Raw genomic sequence first — 21,085 nt, 5'->3', positions numbered from 1 at the left:
ACAAGCCACTTTCTTATGACACTGGGAGATCTACTTACCAGATTATTCCTCCCTGGGTGCACAACGGACACCAACAAATGTCAAGCTGTGGCAGATTCAAGTTCAAGTTAATCAGTTAACTTCAGTTTCCTTCTTAGCTATCAGAAAATTTATACAACTCAGGAATTGTGGTAGGAATCCTCTCCCTTTTGCAATTCTGTATTTAACTACCCAGACACAGTCCCTTCTTGACAATGAGACACCATTCTTACCATTTGCCAAACACTGATTTCAGCTGTTGCTCACAAACTGTACCTTAAACAGTTCTATATAGCAGAGTTCAAACTGTGGTACCACTCAAATACCCTACAGTGCTTAGAAGTTACAAAATAGCAGCATGGAGCAGCAGGGCTATGACAACCAATTACAATCTGCAGTGTGCAATGGTGTTGTCTCTGTGTTTGGCCAACTAGTCTTTTGGTTTTCCCAAGCTCTCTTAATTAGCAAAAAAAAAAAAAAAAAAAAAAAAAAAAAGTCATTGTTTTAGGCATTAGCTCTAAAGATGCAGTTAAAATATGACAAAGCTCTGCAGCCTTCATAGGCTGGGAGAATAGACCACTGCTTTCTACAATAACCTGAAGGTAGAAGACAGAGGATGATGAGACAAACTGAGACAAACGGAAAATGACTATTAAATCAGCAGCCAAGGTTGTATAGACTGCCTACAGGTAACCACACTGCAGATCTTGTAAAAAAATGAACTTAGAGGAACAGTATTCACATACTATTAAGAAAAGACTCAGAACTTGAGCTCAGAGAAGTCTGGGATGCAAACTTTGATTCTCTATGCTTCCCAGTCAGTTTTGATTTGAGATTGCAGTATATGTGCTCTGGTTAACTGCCTGAAATCACAAACAGCCTTCCTAGACCTGAAAGCAGTGCCACAATTAGTTGTGGATGAACTTACGGTTAATATTCAGAACTTTAAGGACCCTGTAGAGATAGGTCAGTCAATGGTACTTAACAGAGTTAACCTGTTTGACTCTTTCTACAATAGTAGAAACAAACAGAAAACAAGAGTGTCACCACATGCTCTGAGACACTCTTTAGCACTGATGTAGTTCCTTGCCTCCATGAGAATACAGGGAGCTGGGTGCTTAACACTGCTGCTCATGAGCTTTTAGTGCTGTAGTTACTCTGCAAGCACTGGCTATCCCTTCCTTCATAACTTCATTGCCTTTTTTCCATTTTGGCTGTCGCTAAAATGATTTAAGCATTCTGGATGGCTCTCTGGGGACTCTTGGCTCAGCTACTTGCAAAATTTCATTGGTGGAAAAACTGCATCCCAAGCACGTAGAAACGATGCAACTGCTTCTGCAGCAAAGTGAAGTTGATGAGAATAGCTAAATAAAATTTCCCATCTGCCAAATTCCAAGTTTAGAGGGTGTTACTAACTCTGTTTAAAACTTCTTTACCCCTGAGACAAAGGGCTTGGATTTCCTACTGTGGGATCGGAGCAACTCCCTACTAAGGTAGTCGGGGCTATTCAAGACCTACAGTAAAAATGTAGCTCCAACCTGGAATAATCAAGGTCTGGTTTGCACAATCTTTTCTGATCTAAGTGCAGGCCTGCTGCAATTCTTTTCAGTTCTGTAGAAACAGTTGTTTTCCCCTAGATCTCTCAGTCTAGTTCAGAGACATGCAGAATTGTTCCCCACGTCCCTCTTCTTCAGGGCTACTTTTCTCTTTTAAACTATGTCAGTTCACAAAAGTGTCAGCTGCAAAGCAAAGATCCAGCTCAGCTATCAGTAAAGGGACTGTCTTGTGCCTCTAAACTGTAATGCAGCATGCACACAGCTTAGGGAAGTACAGCAAAAGCTCTCCCTCCTAATGCCTCCTGGAAGAGCCAGCCGTAGAACTGTCCTAGAGCTGCTGTTAACTTCACTGATCATTCTCACGGCCACATTCATTTACCCATTTGCCATTACAGGGGCCTGTGCCTCACCTTCGTACACGTGAGCAAAATCTTGCTGTCATGGCCTGAGCACTCATGTAGCATCCCCACTCCTGCTAGGATGGCTCAGTCTCAAGAGCTCCACAAGCTTGTTAGCAGCTCCCGCTTCCAGCACGGGGCTACAGCATCTCTGATGAGAAATGGGATGGAAAGAAGAGAGTAATGTCCAGCTCTCTTCCTTGCCCTAGCCTCAAACTCCATCCCACATCCAGAATGATTCCTAAGCCATTAGCAGCACACTGTCTCCAGAGACAACATTAGGAGGAAGATTGTCCTTGGTACAGACAACCCCTTTGCCAGTGAAATATTGCCCTCAGCCAACATACCCTACTGGGGTGGGGAATGGATCTCAACCCCTGGCCGTCATGCTTGGGACTTTGGCAGAAGAGGGTTTAACTTTTCATTGAAGCGTTCCCCAGCCAAGCAGATATTAAGGGAGATTATAATACACATTCAGCTTCCAAAGGGTTAGCAGAGCAGGCAGGAGAGAAAAGAGATGGATTTGGCTCATAACAGTCAAATTTCAAGGGTCCTCTCTCCACAAAAAATAGTTCTGCAGTCAGAACAGCCAAAAGCCGCAGGGAGGAGGGCCCCTGGTCTGGCTGTTATAAGTGTTTCTCTTGCTCTTCAGAGTCAAATGCTTTTATAAAGGCCTAGCAATGGATATTGATATCAGTCTGAAAGTAGCAGCCTTCTCCCCACCCACCCTCCCACCCCTGAAGTGACTCTCTCAGCAGGGTGCACTGTGGCTATAAGTCTTCTGCTTAACAGCAAAGCAACACATTCTGGCAACATCTTAAATATATTCATAGGACATCTGTGACTGGGTCTGGAAGGGAACCAAAGAGGGCAGAGGGAAAAGGAGTGAAAAGGAAGATGAGGAAGGGGGGGGAAGGGAAGGTTTAAAAATGTTAATTGTTCATGAAAGATAAAAGTCATCTTCTGATATAGCAGCACTTTAGCAGTCAGCCACGCTGAGTAGACCCTGTCTGAGATCAACCGCATGCCAACTTTGTTCCAGAAACAAGTCTGAGAGCCTCTCTCTTCAGCAAGTATTGGTAACGTGGATAGTTCTTTTGTCCTGGCATTGGCAGATAATTTAAATACTGCAGCTTAAATGAGTCCTGGAAACAAAAAACAGAACAAAACAAATCCTGTTCGTACTAAATCTTCTAAAGATTTAAAAGAACACCTGATGACCAGAGTGTTTACCGGGCTGACAGTTCCAGAGCATGACTGTATATTTTTCCATCAAACAGACAGAATACAGGATGTGCTTCATAACAGAGCATTTGCATGGTCACTGTCACTGTGAATATCCTCTTGCAGAAGAATATTCTTCTGCCATTTTTTCCAAGTTGCTAACAGGGGCGATGCCCATCAAAGTGAGCAATCATGCCTAATCCACTTGGCTCTCATACATCAAATCCACTCTGCAACTGACTCAAGCATAAGAAATACGATCTCTCCCCTGCACTGTGTTGGCCAACAGAAAAAGATAACGTGATGAACGAATCAGCCAAGCTCTGACATTAACAATTGAACATACATGCGGTAGTAGGTAGGGAGAAGGAAAGCAAGGCCTTATGAATAAATAATTTTGCACATTGATGCACCTTGATTTAATCTGCCAAGGCTTGTGCCTCAGTGTCTTCTCTCCTAATCAAACTGTTCTCTTGAATCAGCCTGCTGCAGAGCTAGGAGAATGGTCACCCTTCAGAGGGAGGGAACAAAGCTGATGCTTCTTGTGAAGTCTTCCTGCCTGGTGACAACTGTCCAGGGTCAGGCCATCTGCACCCCCTCGTTAGGCAGCAGCTGCTCTACTCGCTCTGCAGAAACTCTCCTTCTTTCTAGACAGCAGTGATAGCTGATTTAATTGTTGATGGTGACGGACAGAGGAGGAGGGGTTCCTCAGGAAAACTCGCAGGCACCACAGGCCACAAATCCTTGGATGAAGCCCCTATTCTAAGGCCTCAATACCATCTCTGTCCTTTTACAGGACACTGTAATTGCCGCTCATTCAAGATAAGAAATATTGACTGGTCCAGCTAGCCATTCAAGCAGCATGCTTGGCACTACACTCAAGTGTTACCTTTGAGTCTCTTTTTATTTATGTATTTATTTTTACCTGTGCAAGTGTGAGGTACACTGTAGTGTTATTTATCTTGAGATGTAGGTGTATGTTCTGGATGGGGAACGAGTGGATTCTGCTTGGACAGCTGGGTCATTCAGAAAATCCCAGATGAGAATGGTGTCATCATGTGAGCTGCTGACGATCTGGAACTCATCAAACTGAAGTCGAAAGACTCTTCCAGAATGCTCCTAAATGCAAGCAGGAGATGCAGCATGTTACTTCACACACTTGCCGGCTCCTGGGATAGAGCAGGGAAGATAAACTTGGGTTCGATTCTAGGGTTGAATTAATTTCTCAGTCATTAACCCCACATGACACATTGTGTATCACTGTCCACATAGCATAAACTAAGCCCTCTTTCAGTGAGATGAAGAGAGTTTGTCATATCTGAGTTCTTGGCTAGCAGGAAGTTTATAGTTATCCTATTACCCCTGCAGTCCCCATACATACACTGGAGAACAAACCAAGCAGCCTCCACAACACAATTCAGCCTCATGTTTTGTCTTCCTTGCTCTACTGTGTAATTCTTCCCTGAAATCACATCATTACCATATGCAGTAGGTTAAAGGGGAAGAGATGAGAATTTTGCATTCAAGACTTGGCACCATCGCTACTGCTGAAGAGGAAAGAGCTTAATACTGGAGGACACTAAGGAGACTGTTGTAAAGTCCAGTGACACAGTAATAATTCCTCTCAAGCAGTTCTAAAAATATGAACTAGAAAGGGCATTTTTTTATAGGCAGTTTGCATTCTGCTCTGAGGCTGAGTGGAAATGGCATGACAATTTGGCAAGAGTTCAGACCGTAATTAACAGGAGGCAATCACAAGATCCTGGATATCGTAGAGCAAATCCACTATGGTTCCCTTTTTTGCTGGCTATTTTTTCTTGATACCTACTGCTGCGAGAATGAGCAGTAGCCTCCTCCTCAGTCAGAAGGGAACAGAAATCATGCAAGTGGGGCAAGCCCTATCTCTTCCATTAATATTTCTCTGCAGTGCTCACATGGTGCAAGTGGCCTAGGGTCAGGAAGAGAAATGTAGTTAAAGATATTCTAATACTGAAAATACAGATTTTTCAAATATTCAGATATAAGAGAATAGTTAACTACTAAATGGGAAGCTTCTGTCTTATGGCACAGGAGTCCAAAAACAAAGTTTAGTTTGCAAAGCATGGAGAGAACACAATAGCTGCTTGAAAGGGAATGTTTAAATCTTCCAATTAACTGAAAATACACACATCAAAGTCAGATTCTATTTATAAGATACATATATATATATATAAAATCCAATCACTGGAATCTTCCTGATTTTCTAACCAAATAATCTAAATTTATCTTAAAAATATGTCATAGGTTTCTGACACCCCATCTGTCCCAAAGGGAACTCTGTTTCCAGTTTCTATAATGTATCACTGATGCAAAGAAGTTCCTGCTAAAAAACAGCACTACAACAGCTAGATCCACTGAGGGACTGTTCACAGAGGCATCGAGATGGGTATGTCTAAAAACTGTTTTGAAAACCTTTCTTTTTCTCCCTGTAGGCAAATGAAAGCTGCCACAAAAGCTCCACATAACACCTATCCTTTGCTGCCATCGTGGCGAGGGCAGTAAGCAGACTGCACATCGCAAGCAGAGGCCGCAAGGACCAGGGCTCTCTAGCTGATAAGGAAAGCTGTACTGTGTACTTATTCTAAGCCTGGAAAGCTGCTGTCAGACTCATGTAGCTGCTCTTTCAGCTAACGGAAGACAAAACCAGAAAGACCTGGCATGCAGTGAGCATTCGTTATCTGCGCACTTTCCTCCTACTGCTTGAAAATTGAACATGAGCAGCAGGAGACTCACGATGTTCACTGTGCAGCCAGGTTTAATTCCGGAGGCCAATGGAAGAGAGGCGAAAAAAAAAAAAAAAAAGACATGGGTAAGCAGGTATAAGAACACCCTGTTGGCATAAACATGAAAAGCCCTAAAAGCACCGCAGCAGCCTCCTCTGCCCCTCCTCTTTTGCCCCCCTCCATTACTATCAAACAGGGATTTATGAGTATCCATGTGTTGAGATTCCTACAGTGTTTCCAACCCACCGCTTCTGATTTATAATATAATTAGTTGGGGCACTTGGGCTGTCCACTGCTGGAATATGCAAAGGAAATCACAGTAGTTAAATTAAGTCTACAGGTTACTAAGCACACATTTGTCTCAGGCTGGAGCAGGAACACTACTAATAACATGCTAAAGTCTTAGACTCTCACGATATGTTTTCATGGGCATAGAGTTGTTTCATAGTTTGCAAATGACTGGCCAATGACAAAAGGTCTTTCTGGATTTCAGCCATGAAACTATTTGTGGTTCTATTTGGCTAACAAGAATGTTTTTCAGCATAGCACCTGCAGGCATCCAAGGCTCTCACAGCCTCTTATTCTGCAGCTTATAGTCCAAATACAAGATTGAAAAAGAGTTAGCATGCCTTAATGAACTACTGCATGTCAGCTGAGTCACTGTAAACTTTCACAGTCTGTGCCAAATGTGAAGTAAAATATATTACTGAAATGTATAGCAATAGTGGCAATTCAGGTGGTCAGTGAGTGCACAGGTCACCTAGAACAGCTCAGCTGATGAGAGGTAACCATACGTTTAGCAAATCGGAAAGCTTCAGTACGCTGCTAGTTTAGAGCAAAGATATTAGCCTCATGTGACAGCAGGAATAGGTGTAATTTCTACTGAGTCCATCATAGGCCAAATATTTCTTCTCTAAAAACACGAACTTTAGTTCTTCTTTTTCAATGTGAATTTGGTACTGGTCTGAAATTTTCCTTTATCCTCAGAGCAAGTATTGTCAGAGCAGCAACAGTCTAAGTTTTAGGGGTGAATGGGATGCAGAGATGCTTAGTGGAATCATTCCAGGGCCTTGACTGCGTTGGTGTTTTTTTCACAACCTTCCCACATTATTCTAAAATCAGTGAGGAGCCACTGCTAAGCACAGCTGTGAATAATGTTATCATTCACATAATGACATTTTTACCATACCTTCATCAGACCTGCACTAAACATCAACAGACAGCATGAGAGCAATGCCAGTGTAGTCACTGTCTAAGGACGAGGCAGTTTCGCTGTTTGTTCCTTCCAATCATTAGCCTCTCTTTCCTTTAGCACTCAAAAGCTAGTAAAAAGCAATTTCAAGGTTGCTTTTGCTCTTGTTCTTCCTCCAAAATTTGGAACGTACTACCTTTCTTCAAGAAATTTCATGTCAACAACTCTGACAGCATGGACTGCATCGTGATACGTGAGTACATGAGATACATGCATGGGCTAAGAAAAACCCATTGGCACATGAATTGCAAGAAGGACAAGTCTCATAAATGGATTTAGTTGCGAACTTAGAACCAGGGAAAAAACTTCCAGGGAACAAGGGAAAGAAATTTCCACAGGTTCTAATTTTTAATTAGCCAGCAATGTTAAAAAAGAAAAAAAAAAAGTTGGACTCCCAAAGAAGCGAGACCCACTCCCCTCTCCACCCAGAAGACAATTAAAAAGATATAACACCCCCCTCTAGCTGCATGGAAGTATGTGCCTTATGCCTAATGGTAATAAAAAGTAATATACCTACTTGAAGATAGTTCTCAGTGCTGCAGTGATGCAAAATACTGCAGTGATGACAGGACTATGCAAGAGAGAATTGACCCTCTGAAGTGGCAATCTATGACTGTCTATGGAATCTATATTGGACAGGTCTTCCAAGCTCCCTCAAACTCCCTCATTTTCTAGTAAACTTGCAGCTTTCTTGGGACTTGGTTTTCTAGATCTTGCAGTTCTGATCAAGCACTCTTTTCCACTCTCTCTACCACCCCTACCAAAAACTCTTACCACAAGGGTTCGCAGGCAGAGAGTCCCTGCTGGAGCACGGGGGTCCAAAGCAGCCACCAGATCCCACACTTTAATTTTCCTAGTAGTGAAAAAAACAGGCAAAAAACACAGCTCTGTTAAAGAGAAGAGAGTGTTTACTGAGAAAAAATTAACTATTAGCACAGCTTAGCTAATACAGAAGTTCATGGAAAACTATGGAAAACTTTCTGCTCTTGAGACCTAGTTCTTGAATTTTCCTTCTATAAAGCTCACGGAGCTTAATAGCAGAAAAAAAGTGCAATTAACATATAGCAAAACACATAAAAGCAGGTGACAATAAATAACACAGGAACATGAAGAAGGATTAGCACAGACACTTAGTCTGTAATGGCAAATGGCCCAAAAGATATAATCACAGTTGGGAAAGAATGTAAGTGTTTATGTAACAAAAGTGCTACATATTTTAGAAAACATTCCTGTGTGTCAGCATCTGCACTTATCTGACTCTCCAAATAAGAACTCATCCTCTCCTTTAACTGATACCAGTCTTTCTCTTTTCCAAGAACAGCAGTGGTACATAATAAAATTGTTCAACCTAAACTTGTGGCAAGAGTAAATTGCTGCAAATAGCAATTGCAGGTGGTTTCTATGGAAAATTTCAGACACTTCCTCCCCTGAATCAGCAAACGCTGAACATTTCAGAAGGAAGGATTAGGAACATTCCCTCCTTCCACAGTCCACACATTGCTACCTGCACTGCTAACAAATTCTCAGAGGTTTGGGATAAGGCTAAAAAACTCAGCTACACAGAGCTCTGCTGAGGCCTGGAGGGAGATGGATATCGTGCCTTCTTGGAAGTATACTAGGAAAGGCATCAAAAATTGGGAAACTGTAAGGGTAAAACACAAAAGGGCAAGAGAGCGCAAAATTTGGGAAATTGCTATATGAGCCTTGTTTCTAGTAGCAACAAAGAACAGGTAACCATGACCTGATGTCCAGCTATGGGGAAAAGTGATACATGCAAATATGCTCACAGAGCAACTAGGCGCTGTTAAAAAGATGTACTATATTTATAAAAAAGCAGCATCATTTTTTGCTTATGGACATATTTCTGATCTGCCACAAAAACCTCTAGTTTTGCAGGGAGAGAACTACAGATTGTTCTTACCAGTGATTGAACTACAAGAGCTTTCAGATCGAGTCTGTAAGATATTCTTACAAGCTAAGGAACTGGACTACACACATCAAACCACACGGACTTATTTCAAAGGAAGAAAAAAAGAAAGTGTACTTTGCAGTGGCCATAAAAAAGGCCATATTTAGTGGCCATAAAAAAGGCCTCTGAGTATGACAGACAAAGAGTCTAATCTGTATAAGGAACGTCTAGCAAAGCAAGATGTGAGAGGCAAAAAGAGACAGGAGGATTCAAGGTACCCAGACTGCACTGACAGCCTCACCCATCATACGCCCCGCTGACTATCCTCTTGTTATCAAAGCGTATGCATCTCACCAACTCTTCATGGCCTTCCAGTACTCGTAAACATGCCCCACACTCGATATCCCACAGCCTGAAAGAGATTAGGAAGAAGTACTGAGAATTTCTGAAGATCTGATTATTGCAAGGAAACACTTGGTCCTTTCTTGTACTTAATGGAAACTTGGAAATAAAGATTATGATGAAACAACAAAGAAGAAACCAACTACATTCATCATTTCTTTTCCTGCAGTTAAGCTGGATGCACGTTTATCAATATGACCCTTTTATGTTGCAGTACCACAGGGGAAATGATTCAGAGATCCAAATATTTTAAGACCAGAGAGGTCTAGTATCTACTGATCTAGTAGGATATCTCCCACTTATCTTTGTAGTGAGCCTCGTAACTTTGTTTTACTGAAGTCCATTTTACACAAAAATATCCTGCCTTGACTAGAAGATAGTAGGAGAGGGAGACTTACTAATCCTCTTGTCATCTTGCTGCAACAGGAAAATTGCCTTCACAGGGTATACAACTCTTTTTGCACCCCTACAACGCCTATTTCTCATTTGGAAGCTAATGTCAGACAAATTTAGACATCAATATAGTGGTGACAGGAACAAGAATTTACAAGCCCTTTTTTTATTCACTAGTTTCTTCCACTGAAGGTATGTTTAGTCTGTAATCAAGGTACTTTATGCAGAAGCTAAAATGTTGGGCATTCTAAATTTATTATTTTGTAATGCATTCTCTTCTTGCTCTCAGATAATTTCAGTGGCTCTCTGCTAAACTGTTTCTAATACTCCAATAGCCTTAAAAAATTCTGGCACCAAAAACTGGACATAGCATTCTACTAAGAGTCTCAGCCATGTGTTATTCTCTCAAACATAAATAACTCAGAGTGGGCTTGGCGAAGAATTTTTACTATGGAGAATAAATTAAAATACATCAATTTTTATACTTACACACTACACTGACAAATCTTTAAGAAATACTTGAAACAGTCGTAAAATAAGTCTATTTGCTTTCCATACTTTTGTCAGCTTCTTGATGCAACTCCCAGTTATCCTGGATGAAGAAGGACTATTTGCCTCCAAGAACTGAAGTTCTTTGACATGTATAGTCTGTATGTATTTGACCTCTGGATATGTGCTCCGTTCATGACGAATAGTAATCTTTTAATAGCAATATCTACTGAGACATTATGACACACAGCTGAAAGAAGACAGTTGCAAATGTTCTTAAATGTTCATTAAATTAGAGTTCAGACTGATACGAACTTCACAGTAGTGAGGAAGATGGGTGGTTCATGGAATCTCTCTGGGTGACTCATCTCAAAACAAAACAGCTGCTGAGGAGTCAGGTCACTTTTATTCAAGAGAGACAGAGACAGAGACAGAGAGAGGGAGAGAGAGAGAAAGAGAGAGAGAGAGAGAGAGAGAGAGAAATTGTTCCTACATATTTTAGTCTGAGATTCCCCAGGGAATAATTCAGATCCAGTGAATATGTGCTCAAGGTTGATGGATAATAATTTCTGCAGTCCTGCCAAAACTAGCTGCTCTCCCTCTGGACAATGGAGGACAGAGGCCTTCTTCATTGTAGGACTTAGAAAGGATTTGTCTATACCTACATTCGAGGCCAAGGAGGAAGATGATTCTTCGATCACTGAAGCTGATCTTTCAGGAATCTGTGAAGATCCCAATAGTTTTCATGTTAGTACAAGTAGACCAGTCAAGGTCAGAGCAAGCAACTCCATGGCAAAGGTCAGCCAAAGGCACTCTGGCTGGTCAAACAGCATTACGTTTCCCAAAGACTGTCAGTAGGATGCATAATGCCAGAAATGAACTGGTGCAGAAAGGTTCAAAGCACAATCATGTGCCAGGAATTTCATGCCATGTGTTTCCATTTCTTGCCATCAATCCTGAGTTTGCCAGCAGCTTTGGGAGGCTGCATCACAATAATTTAGGCCTGTATGATCAGTCTGAGTTTCTACCTGAATCCGATTAGAAAGGATCATCATGTCCCTAGCCATATGGGGAATGGGCCTTTGTGTACAAAAGAGATAATCACTGTTCAAGAGCAGCATATCTCAAATCTCCAGCTCCATGAAGCCTAGAATTCTGTGCCTAGGCAGAATTCTGTGCCAATAGCACCTCCCAGATTTGATAACCTTCTCAAATTTCTACTTCTTTAAACAGGAAAAGAACCAAGAATTAAGAGAACTATTCTTAGGCTTAAGAATTAGAATTCACAATAAAGAACAAAAAATCACTATAAAGCACACACATGCAAGGACACTACAACTCTTCCTTCCTATAGCTTTAGGAAAACACCTGGAAATAACAGAAGGCCTGCAACAATCTCACTCTTTAATTCTCTTGAAGCCCTGGCTGAGTTGCAAGGTATGTAGAGTGTGGGCAAGCCTGAATCCCTATCACCTCGAGAGAAAGCTGCTGTCTAAAGAGTCCAGTATCAGATCCCCAGGATTTGCACACACTGGAAGGTGATAAACAACAGCAAACCAACCATTCATTTGAAAATGAACCCAATGTTCATGTAGTTGATGTAGTCCAACTCTCCTGATTTTCATGTTCCAAATTTTCTTTTTTCTTTTCTTTTCTTTTTTCTTTTCTTTTCTTCCCCCCCCTCCCCCAACCTTTCCTATATAGAGCTTGTCTGTAGTAATTAAAAGCTTTGGCCCTAGAGGCCGAGATACTGAAGTGGATGGATTTAAGTAACTTGATCAAACTTGATGAGTCAGTTTCTACGTGACAGAAATTGACACAATTATAGTGATGCCTACAGACATACGTCCTTTTATACTGGTGAAATTTCTGGCAAAAAACAAAACCTAAATCATTTTCAGACATGGAGTCTCTCTCTCTATAAGACTGGTTTCAATGTCCCAGCTATGTTAACACTCCTTGGATTTGCAGGTGCAGAACTGAGAATCACGTAGTCTCATCTCCTTTTGGAAAAAAGTTTCCCTGCAACTGAGGAACAACAAACTTCAAATTCCTTATCAGGTTGCAACCTCTACTGAGGCCAATACACTGCACCTGGTATTTTACAGTAGCTTAAAATCAATTGTAGAAAACATCCTGCCACCCGGGAAGAGGAGTTAGTAACCTGCCCTTTTTAATCACCTTTGTGTCCAGTGTAAGCATAAAAGTAATTACATTTCTCTTTAGTATTACTACTATATTGACATTCATTTTTATTTGTATTACAAGTTATATTTTAAAATCTTCCCTAAGTGCTACAATATTTAACTATTTCTTACTTTAATTCTGGGACCAAAATTTCACAGTACAACTGCAGTGATAAGTACAGAAGTTCTCATCATAAGTTGTGCTATTCTTATAAAACACCTGTAACACTTTTTCCTCTATTTGAGAGTCCCAGCTCTCTTGGACCACCTGTTTTTCTTCCTCAGCCATGGTCTCAGACAGCCATACAGTAAAATCTGGTACAACAACGCAGTGATGTCAACTGAAGGACCATTATTTTCCTACAGAATCCAAAGCAGGGAGAGGTAGCTTGTTGGAAACAAAGCCTATAGGCAAACAGTAGGATGAATAATTTTCATTGAGGAGAAATGATTTTCAACATGGAAAGTGAAGTTTTTCTGTTTAAGCTGTCCAGATTTCAAATTTTATCGGAAGGAACCGAGTTCTTTGAAACAGTGGCAAAGACTAAAATGGAGGTTGTTCCTTCTTCCTGTTTGCACGATGAAGCCATTTCCCCAGGTCACTTACATTATTATTCAGGTTTGCTTTGCTAGCAAAGGTGACAGTGGGACACTTCTCTGACAGCAGCTGTAAGGACAAATCCTGGCTTATATCAGAAGGAGTTAAATCTCAGATTGCAACTAGGGCAGCTGGAGAAGTGCAAAAGGGAGCAAACTGAACTTCATGCGCTAAACCAGCTGTTCCAAACTTTACCAGGTGCCAAGTACCACAAGAGGAGTTTGGCGAGAGCCCAGGAGGATTTCTGCAGAGGATTAAATGCCTCTTACAGCAAATCTGACCCCTTTAACTAGACACATAGCCCAATTAAAATATCACAAGAGGACATCACACAAAGTGGTACTTGCCAGCTCTTTCATACACCAGTATTGTCAGAGCAATGCAACTCGTTGATTAGCGTGGGCCTCTTGAGATGCAGAGGATAAAAGACAACACAGTAAAAAAGGCTTCTAACATCTTTATCCAGTAGCTCCAGTGCTCTACACCAAAGAAAGCATATTTCAAAGACGACAAGGGTACAAAGCACTGTAGTTACCTAACCTCTGCATGTCCCAGGGAATCAGACATAATGTGAGAAGTTTGCAGTGGGGAATGTGAATCTCACCTGATAGTATTATCCGAAGAGCCGCTCACTACTAGCCTGTCTCTGTACTGCAGACATGCAATGCCTCGTTTGTGGCCATTTAAGGTGCGTACAAATTCGCAGGTACTAGTGTTCCATACCTGTGACAGGAAAGGGATGGAGGAAAACACACAGAGACAAAACTATTAAGAAGGGACTAACAAAAACTGGTATCTGTGTGATATATAGGTCCACTCAGAATGTTTGTAATTGAAAATGCTATCATTAAGATTGGGAAAATTACCCTTTCAATGACTTGTGACTACAGCCTGCAGCTGTCAGCAACTTGGGTCACAGTACATACAAGGCTTTTGCCATTCTTTGCCATTTATAGCTTCCAAAATCAGGCTTTAACACTCTCAGATCGTGATTTAGTATACACAGGAACCAGATTTTTCTGAGTTTTAATGCTACAAATTGGGATCACAGCAGTACCATTTAAGTGACTCCTATCTACTCACCTTTGCTTTGCCCTCATGCTGCCCTCTGACAACTGTTTGTGTAATTGATGCTGAAACAAATTATGGAACTAGTCAGGTTGAAAAAGAACACAGAAAAAAAAAAAACAGTCCTTTTTCAACTGCATTGGTACCTGTATCAGATGTGCCATACAGTTTTCTGAACAAGTTGTGTGAGCTCAACAGAAGAGGGATGAATGGAAATGAACAGCAGGAAGGACACTACTTTTAAAGGAAGGTCTGTGTAGTAACAGCCAAAGACTGTCTTCCCTGTCTGGTCATTGCTCTTGGTTACTAAATTCACAAGCTGTAAATAAAAAACCTCAGAAACATCTCACCTTTATAGTTCTGTCACCTGATGCTGATACAATGTACTTGTCATCAAAGTCCACTACGTTGACAGCAGCTCGGTGCCCTACTAGCACCCTCCTCAGGGTGATATCTGTTGGTGAAGCCATGTCCCACACAGCAATGGAACGGTCTTTGGAACATGTCACCATCATGCCGTTATTAAAGCGGAGGTGCAGTACTGCTTCACAGTGATGAATCAGCGTATTCAGCATCTCGCCTGCGTTCACATCCCACACCCTGCAATTTCAAGTATCAAACCAGAGATGAAAAGGGTTAAAAAACTGCACAGTAGACCTTCTGCAGAGAGGGACTGGAGGAAGATAATCAACTCTCTAGCCATATTAGAGAAGCAAACAATACAAGCTATATCTAAATCAACTAAATATTTTATTAGAAGATGTATTATATAAACCTGTTGATTACAGATATGTTGAGACAGACCAGCAGCCAAAAACCCTGCAATGCAGTTAACACCATAAAAACAATCCAGCCAGAAAAAGCATTCTCTAATTAAGGGAATTTAGTGCTGAGGAAAGGTATGAGATTGACAGCCCAAAAACCGATAGTTCCTCATTATCTAAGCCTAACACACACTCCATTTCCAGTCTACGAGCACTTAAACATGACCTGTTAAGAAGCAAGTCCAGAAACAGATTTAGGCTTTGACCTCTCTCACAGGACTATCAACACAGAGGATAATTTATACAGAGGCAGAAGATAAGATAATACTTTTCAAACAAGTGTAAGTAATTGCCAGTAGTTGCACAATGAATTGCTTTTCCTTGGCAACATATCTGGTATACAGCTACATTTTAGGAATGTACTGAATACCCAAATAAAGACAGAGCTTTTATGTCAATTTAATATTATTGTAATGAACTGGTTCACATGAAAGATAGCTTCAGATGAAAAAATAGATGGTGCTAAATATAGAACTTCTATGACTTGAAATGGAGATTTTAAGCCTTAAAAATGTTCTTTTTGGGCTGTTCTGCTTGCAAAATTCTTTAATCCACCATATAGAGATTTCTTTTGGCAATATCACAACTGTATCCCAGCTACACTGAGAGCAGAAAAGGCTGTACCAACAGACATAACAGACACTGCAGAAGCTGAAACTTTCCTCTGCTAGTACGGTAAGCAGTGAGAAAAGGCAAGATATGATAAAGATTTCTAATGTCTTATTTTCTAATGCATGGAAGTTGAAACTTCTGGATTTCAAATGAAAGAAAAGTACACTGTCAATTAGCAAATTGACAGAATGTAAAAGAAGAAAGACCACAGACTACAGACCTGAACTAATAGCACACAAGCAATTTGCAGACAGGGCTGCCAAACTGAACAGGAGCTGGAGACCTACTGACTTCCCTGGACAAGTGCATCTCTGAGATTTGGGAAGCATTAAGAATCCATCTGTACCATCTATTGGATGACGCCCCTCTTCCTGAGGAGACCCAAGGATAAAAGTTATGCATCCCATGTGCCTTTGGAGTCTGTACAAGCATTTATAGATACAGTGGGAAACAAAGTATTTCTGGGCAAGTGGCCAGTCTGCAATTTGGCCTGCCTGGTCTGGTATGGAAAGTGATAGCGCTTGTTACAAAGATCAGCCTCTCCTTTTGCAGTCTGTGTTTAGCAGTTCCCACATTGTCTCCATACTGACTAACGTGGTGCTAGATTTCCAGGCAGGTGGTCTTGCCTAAATTCTGGATTCCTACTAATTAAAGGACCCCCAAAATCCAGCAGCACCACAAAACTGCATGCATTACATGTAAAGGACTGAATTTAATGGTCACTAGTCTAACAGTGGCAGCTTACATACAAGCAAGGTAAGAAGCCTGCAGCCATAGGAACACATGCTAAGTTTCAGAAAAGGCCCACTGACAGACAAAACTTCCTGTCATCTGTAACTTCACTGCATGGGTACTTTTTGTACTCTGACAAGAAGAGGATACGTAACAGCATGGAGAAGACACACTTGCTCCCCCACCTCCAGGTTCATATTGCAACTCACTAATTCAAATGTGGCTGTATTTACACTGCAGATTTTAGACTCTCTGGTATCAGGTAACATGTCCAGTGAACTTCACTTCTCCAAAGTGAAAGTAAGCACCTCAAGTCTTGACTTGAGGTGTCCAGCACTTTAATAGAGACTGCATGACAAGGTTAAAAAGATTGAATGGGAAAATATACCATGCTGAAATTGAATTTAAACTCGCAGAAGATCTAGTCATCCATCTTTTGTTAAAATTAAGGGAAATCGGGTAACTAAACCTTCAAATTTGCTTTCAGAACTTCAACCAACTTTCTAGAAAGACATTCTCAGGGAAAATTTAAAAACATTCTTAGGGAACATCCAAACATGCAAAACTGGGGTGAAACAAAATGGTCTTCCTAAGTCATCTTGAGCTTGACTGACCTTTGCTTAAGTTCTCACTTCTCCTGGACAGCCACTTGCATGGACATCTGATAAACAAGGACTCTTGAAGTAAACTCTTCAACAAATGTGCTGAACTACTTCATGGAACTGATTGAATGGCACACTTTTAAAGAAAGATCATTTCAGGAACTAACAAAGCCAAGATCTTAGAGGCAAATAGAAAGCTCAGAATGAAGAGCACACACCTGACCGTTGAATCTGAAGATCCAGTAATGATCACCCGTTCATCATACTGGAGGCACAGGACAGAACCCGTGTGTCCAGTGAGAACTCGCTTGCATTCCAATGTATTCTTATCCCAGATCTAGGATAGCAAACATTTAAAAACAGCCTGCTAAGTAAGGTTTTTACCACATAACAAGCACTGACTGGTCTGGCTGTTGTTTTTTTATTACAATACATCATCTACATTGCAATTAGAACTTCTTTAGTGGCGTGGGCCACTCTTTGTAGTCTTCCACAGGCTCTTTGGTACAATACACAAACATCTTTGATACTCCTGCCTTCATTATGAACATTGGTTTTATCCTTTTCATCAGGGCACAGTAATTATATAGTATATAATTACAGATGGACAGATGCTCTGCTAACAAAGTCTGCTCAATAAGCTCTCTTGCCGCATACAACAGGCATACATGCTGTTCAGGGGTAGGGTGGGGGAAGGAGAAGGAGAAGGCTCAGCTACATGCTTAGAAGAAAAACACTCTTGGTATATAAAACCATTTAACAAGAGTATTGGCAGATGAAACTGAAACTAAGATAGGATATTTTTTATGGAGTAAGCACTATGTGCCATTGGGTATGCCATCCTGGAAAAGTCTCACCTTGATAGTGTTGTCTCGTAGGCCACTTACTATCTTCTGATCATCATATTGTAAACAGTAAACCCCTTTGCTTGTCTCACTTCGGCAATGGATTCTCTGTAAACTGTGCCTTCCACACCGCCAGTTTGACTCTATTGTCTTGAGAAGACACAGGAGACAGAAGAGAAATAAAAATAAAGCATAGAACTGTCTTCCTCCCCTTCTTTTTTTTTCTTTCTTTTCTTTTTTTTTTTTTTTTTTTTGAAAAGACAGCATATACTTCTTCTATTCGTGCCTTTTGCTGCAGTTGGGCTCATATAATCATGTAGCACTCCAGAAGCAGCAACACACATGGTAAAATCAATTAAACAGACAAAGGCCTGGGAAACCTATTTTTTTGCTAAATTCTTCTGTGCTGTCTGGAACCGTGAGCTAAAAAGTTTTCTCTGTCTCCAAGTCTCTGTGATTCAATGATTAAATCATTGAATTTGAACATTGAAATCATTGAATCATAAAGAGAGAGTCTCAGCAGAGCTTTAGTCAAGTGCTTGTACAACACTGCCACAGCAGTACCTGAGCACCTCTCCTGTCATTAGAAAACTGGCTGAACATGTCATTTTGCTCACTACTAGATACAAAGCAACAGTATCAACTTGCTTTCTTTTTCCCTGAGTCTTAGTATTGCAACCTTTAGCAATGCACTTTCTCCCTGGCTCTGCTCCTGATATCTTCCCATAGTATCCTATTAGGTCTCATCTGCACTGGGTGGAATAAAGCACTGTGGAACAGAGAACATCAAGATGGTACAGTGTTGTTGTGACACCTGACATGCATGTTGTATAGACTGCTGACCCTGCACGAGCTGGCGGGTTGGATCAGATGATCTCCAGGTCCCTTCCAGCCTTAACTATTCTGTGATTCCATTTTCAAACAGCTGACTGAGCATTCCAACTCGTCCCTTGTCCAAAGGAGGAGGAAGCCCTGGGATAGAGGATGAAGCTCATATATGTATCCCGTATCTACAAACTCTAGACAAACACAAATACATCATATTTAAAGAAACCAATTTCAAAATTTCAGCCTCGTGAATAAATCAGGGAGATTAAAAAAAAAAAAACTCACTTGAAGATGTTTCTTACCTCTATGTCCTGTATAATTTTGGGGTAAAGTGCTCTGTAGAAGGAGTTGGGTGGGGCTGTCCCATCAGGAGGCTTATTTTTAAATAGATATTGTCCCCTGAAAGACAAAGAACACTCCCACTGAACACAAATCTCTTTCAGCATTTTGGAGAAAGGTCTTCCTGACATTTTACAAGTGGATACCAACTGCTGAAAAGCACAGACAGATTCATATTCACAGTTAACTTACTCCATAAGACAAGATGGTTCCTTGTTCCGTTTGCCCCGCAACATATCTGTGTTTCATTCAGACACTAATAAATTCACAAGAAAGCAGTTACTAGTCACTCAGGGAAGGGAAACGTATTATCTACTTTGGACAATCAGCCCCTTTAACTCAGTAAGAGATGAGAATGGCTCATGTCTACAACACACATACCCTTATCATATGTCACCTTGAAAAGAAAATCAGCAAAGGCAATGAAAGAAGCCTGGGAACCCTCAAAATCACTATGCATTCAAGGCCAGTTCTGATCTGTATTAGCAGGAGCAATATCAACTTTGGTACATGGACATTTTACTGGTACTACTAGATTTTGGTAAGTAAAACTTCATCTATGGTGCCTTCCTCATTTCAATACTGATTTGGAATACTCATATCCCAAGCTAGATTTTTGCTACAAAAAAAATCTGCAAACAGCAATCACTACCTGCTGTGTAAAAAACTTTAATTCCTCATCCTGAAGTTAAGAAGCCACCAAACACGGTGTGGAAGCTAGTAAACCCCACCATGGGCGTACTAACTGCTGTTCTGCCTGGCAACATGCCTCACAAAATTGAGAGAGGCACAAATGCCTCCGAGTGTAATCCTGGCATCAGAGGCACAGAGTTTACACTGGGCCAGTGCCCCGCTTCTCCCTCCCTTTCTCCATTATGGTATAATTAATTGTTCAATACTTCCTTGTGCATTTCTTTCTTGGCCTTTCCAAATGGTATAACTTGAAACTCATTTGAGAGACTGTGTATTAGCTGCCCTGCTGTACTCTGGGCAAAATTTGAATTAGAGAAACCAGAACAATGAACTAAAGCTGTTAGTTCATAAGGAGGTAGATGAAATATAGTAGTGAAGAAACAGAACAACAAATGCTCAAGAAAAGCATTTTGAAAATTCTTTAAATAAACTATTTTAAGTACAATTTGAAAGAGAGTTGCTTTCCACTTTGGACAGAGAAACTATCTGTGTTTTCAAACACAGTGAGCAGCAGCTACTCACATGTGGAAAAATACGAGAGAAAGATGCACACAGATCCAAGCAAACCACTCTGTAGATGGGACTCTTATTCACCATGATCTACTGCGAAGCAGTCTGGAAGTCCACACAAGAAAATTAAAATTATTGTCCCAGGGAAACTGAAAATATTTTGGAGATACACAGAATGCTGGCATATCCTGGATGACCTGGAACAGGTCCAGGACAACCTGTATATAAGTTATCTGCCTGAAAACTATACCAGCTGAACTAATAAAAGGTCTTGTCTCTACCTAAAAACTATCCTTTGCTACATGTACAGTCAGCTGTTAACAGTTCAGCTAAGGGATTGTTGGAATTTCCATGGCATCCCAGTGACCGTTGAACTGCAGATCTTTGATAAAAGAAACTATTGTTTGCAATTTTTGATGACTGGCCAACTTAACTATTCAGAGGGACATAATAGCACCCCTTTGGGCTTCTGTTTTTATTCTCTAAATCTGTGTAACCCTTACTGCTTCCAGTCAAGCTGTCAGTGAAGGCTACCATGTTGCAGAATTGGGTGGTTTCTGCTGTAAACCACAAGCTGCTAATGCTGAAACCAGGCAGCCCATGTGCCGAGCTAAGTGAGAAGCTGTAAGCAAATAACACCAGTCATCTATCATTCTGAACTGTCCACCTAGTCACTTCCTTGTGCCATTCATAGAGCTGATTACAAGCTATAAAGCTCTGTATGGCAGAGATGCAATTACACTGTATATTTCTTGTCTGTCTCTCTTAACCACCCTGCCATGCCTGCAGTTATATCTTCTAGAGCTAACCAGAGGGCAATCAGAAAGAGACTGCGTGACTTGCTG

At 41.0% G+C, this 21,085-nt stretch overlaps 1 protein-coding gene across 4 annotated transcripts in view; it reads right to left on the bottom strand.

Annotated features, from left to right (window-relative positions):
• Positions 1 to 2,716: 2,716 nt before the first annotated feature.
• Positions 2,717 to 21,085, bottom strand: part of BTRC (beta-transducin repeat containing E3 ubiquitin protein ligase) — a 118,608-nt gene continuing 100,239 nt past the window's right edge. For all 4 annotated transcript variants that reach the window (XM_062579653.1, XM_062579651.1, XM_062579650.1 and 1 more), the window contains 9 exons: positions 19,001 to 19,097; positions 17,883 to 18,020; positions 17,244 to 17,362; positions 14,606 to 14,855; positions 13,792 to 13,910; positions 9,421 to 9,531; positions 7,985 to 8,063; positions 4,122 to 4,315; positions 2,717 to 3,117 (listed from right to left, as the gene is read on the bottom strand). In XM_062579653.1, the coding sequence (XP_062435637.1) occupies positions 4,154 to 4,315; positions 7,985 to 8,063; positions 9,421 to 9,531; positions 13,792 to 13,910; positions 14,606 to 14,855; positions 17,244 to 17,362; positions 17,883 to 18,020; positions 19,001 to 19,097 (1,075 nt within the window). In that variant the 3' untranslated portion in view covers positions 2,717 to 3,117; positions 4,122 to 4,153. The remainder of the gene's footprint in view (positions 3,118 to 4,121; positions 4,316 to 7,984; positions 8,064 to 9,420; positions 9,532 to 13,791; positions 13,911 to 14,605; positions 14,856 to 17,243; positions 17,363 to 17,882; positions 18,021 to 19,000; positions 19,098 to 21,085) is intronic.

The sequence above is a fragment of the Rhea pennata genome, chromosome 7 (assembly GCF_028389875.1).
Source record: "Rhea pennata isolate bPtePen1 chromosome 7, bPtePen1.pri, whole genome shotgun sequence".
Lineage (NCBI taxonomy): Eukaryota > Metazoa > Chordata > Aves > Rheiformes > Rheidae > Rhea > Rhea pennata.
This window is presented reverse-complemented; position numbering and strand designations above follow the sequence as displayed.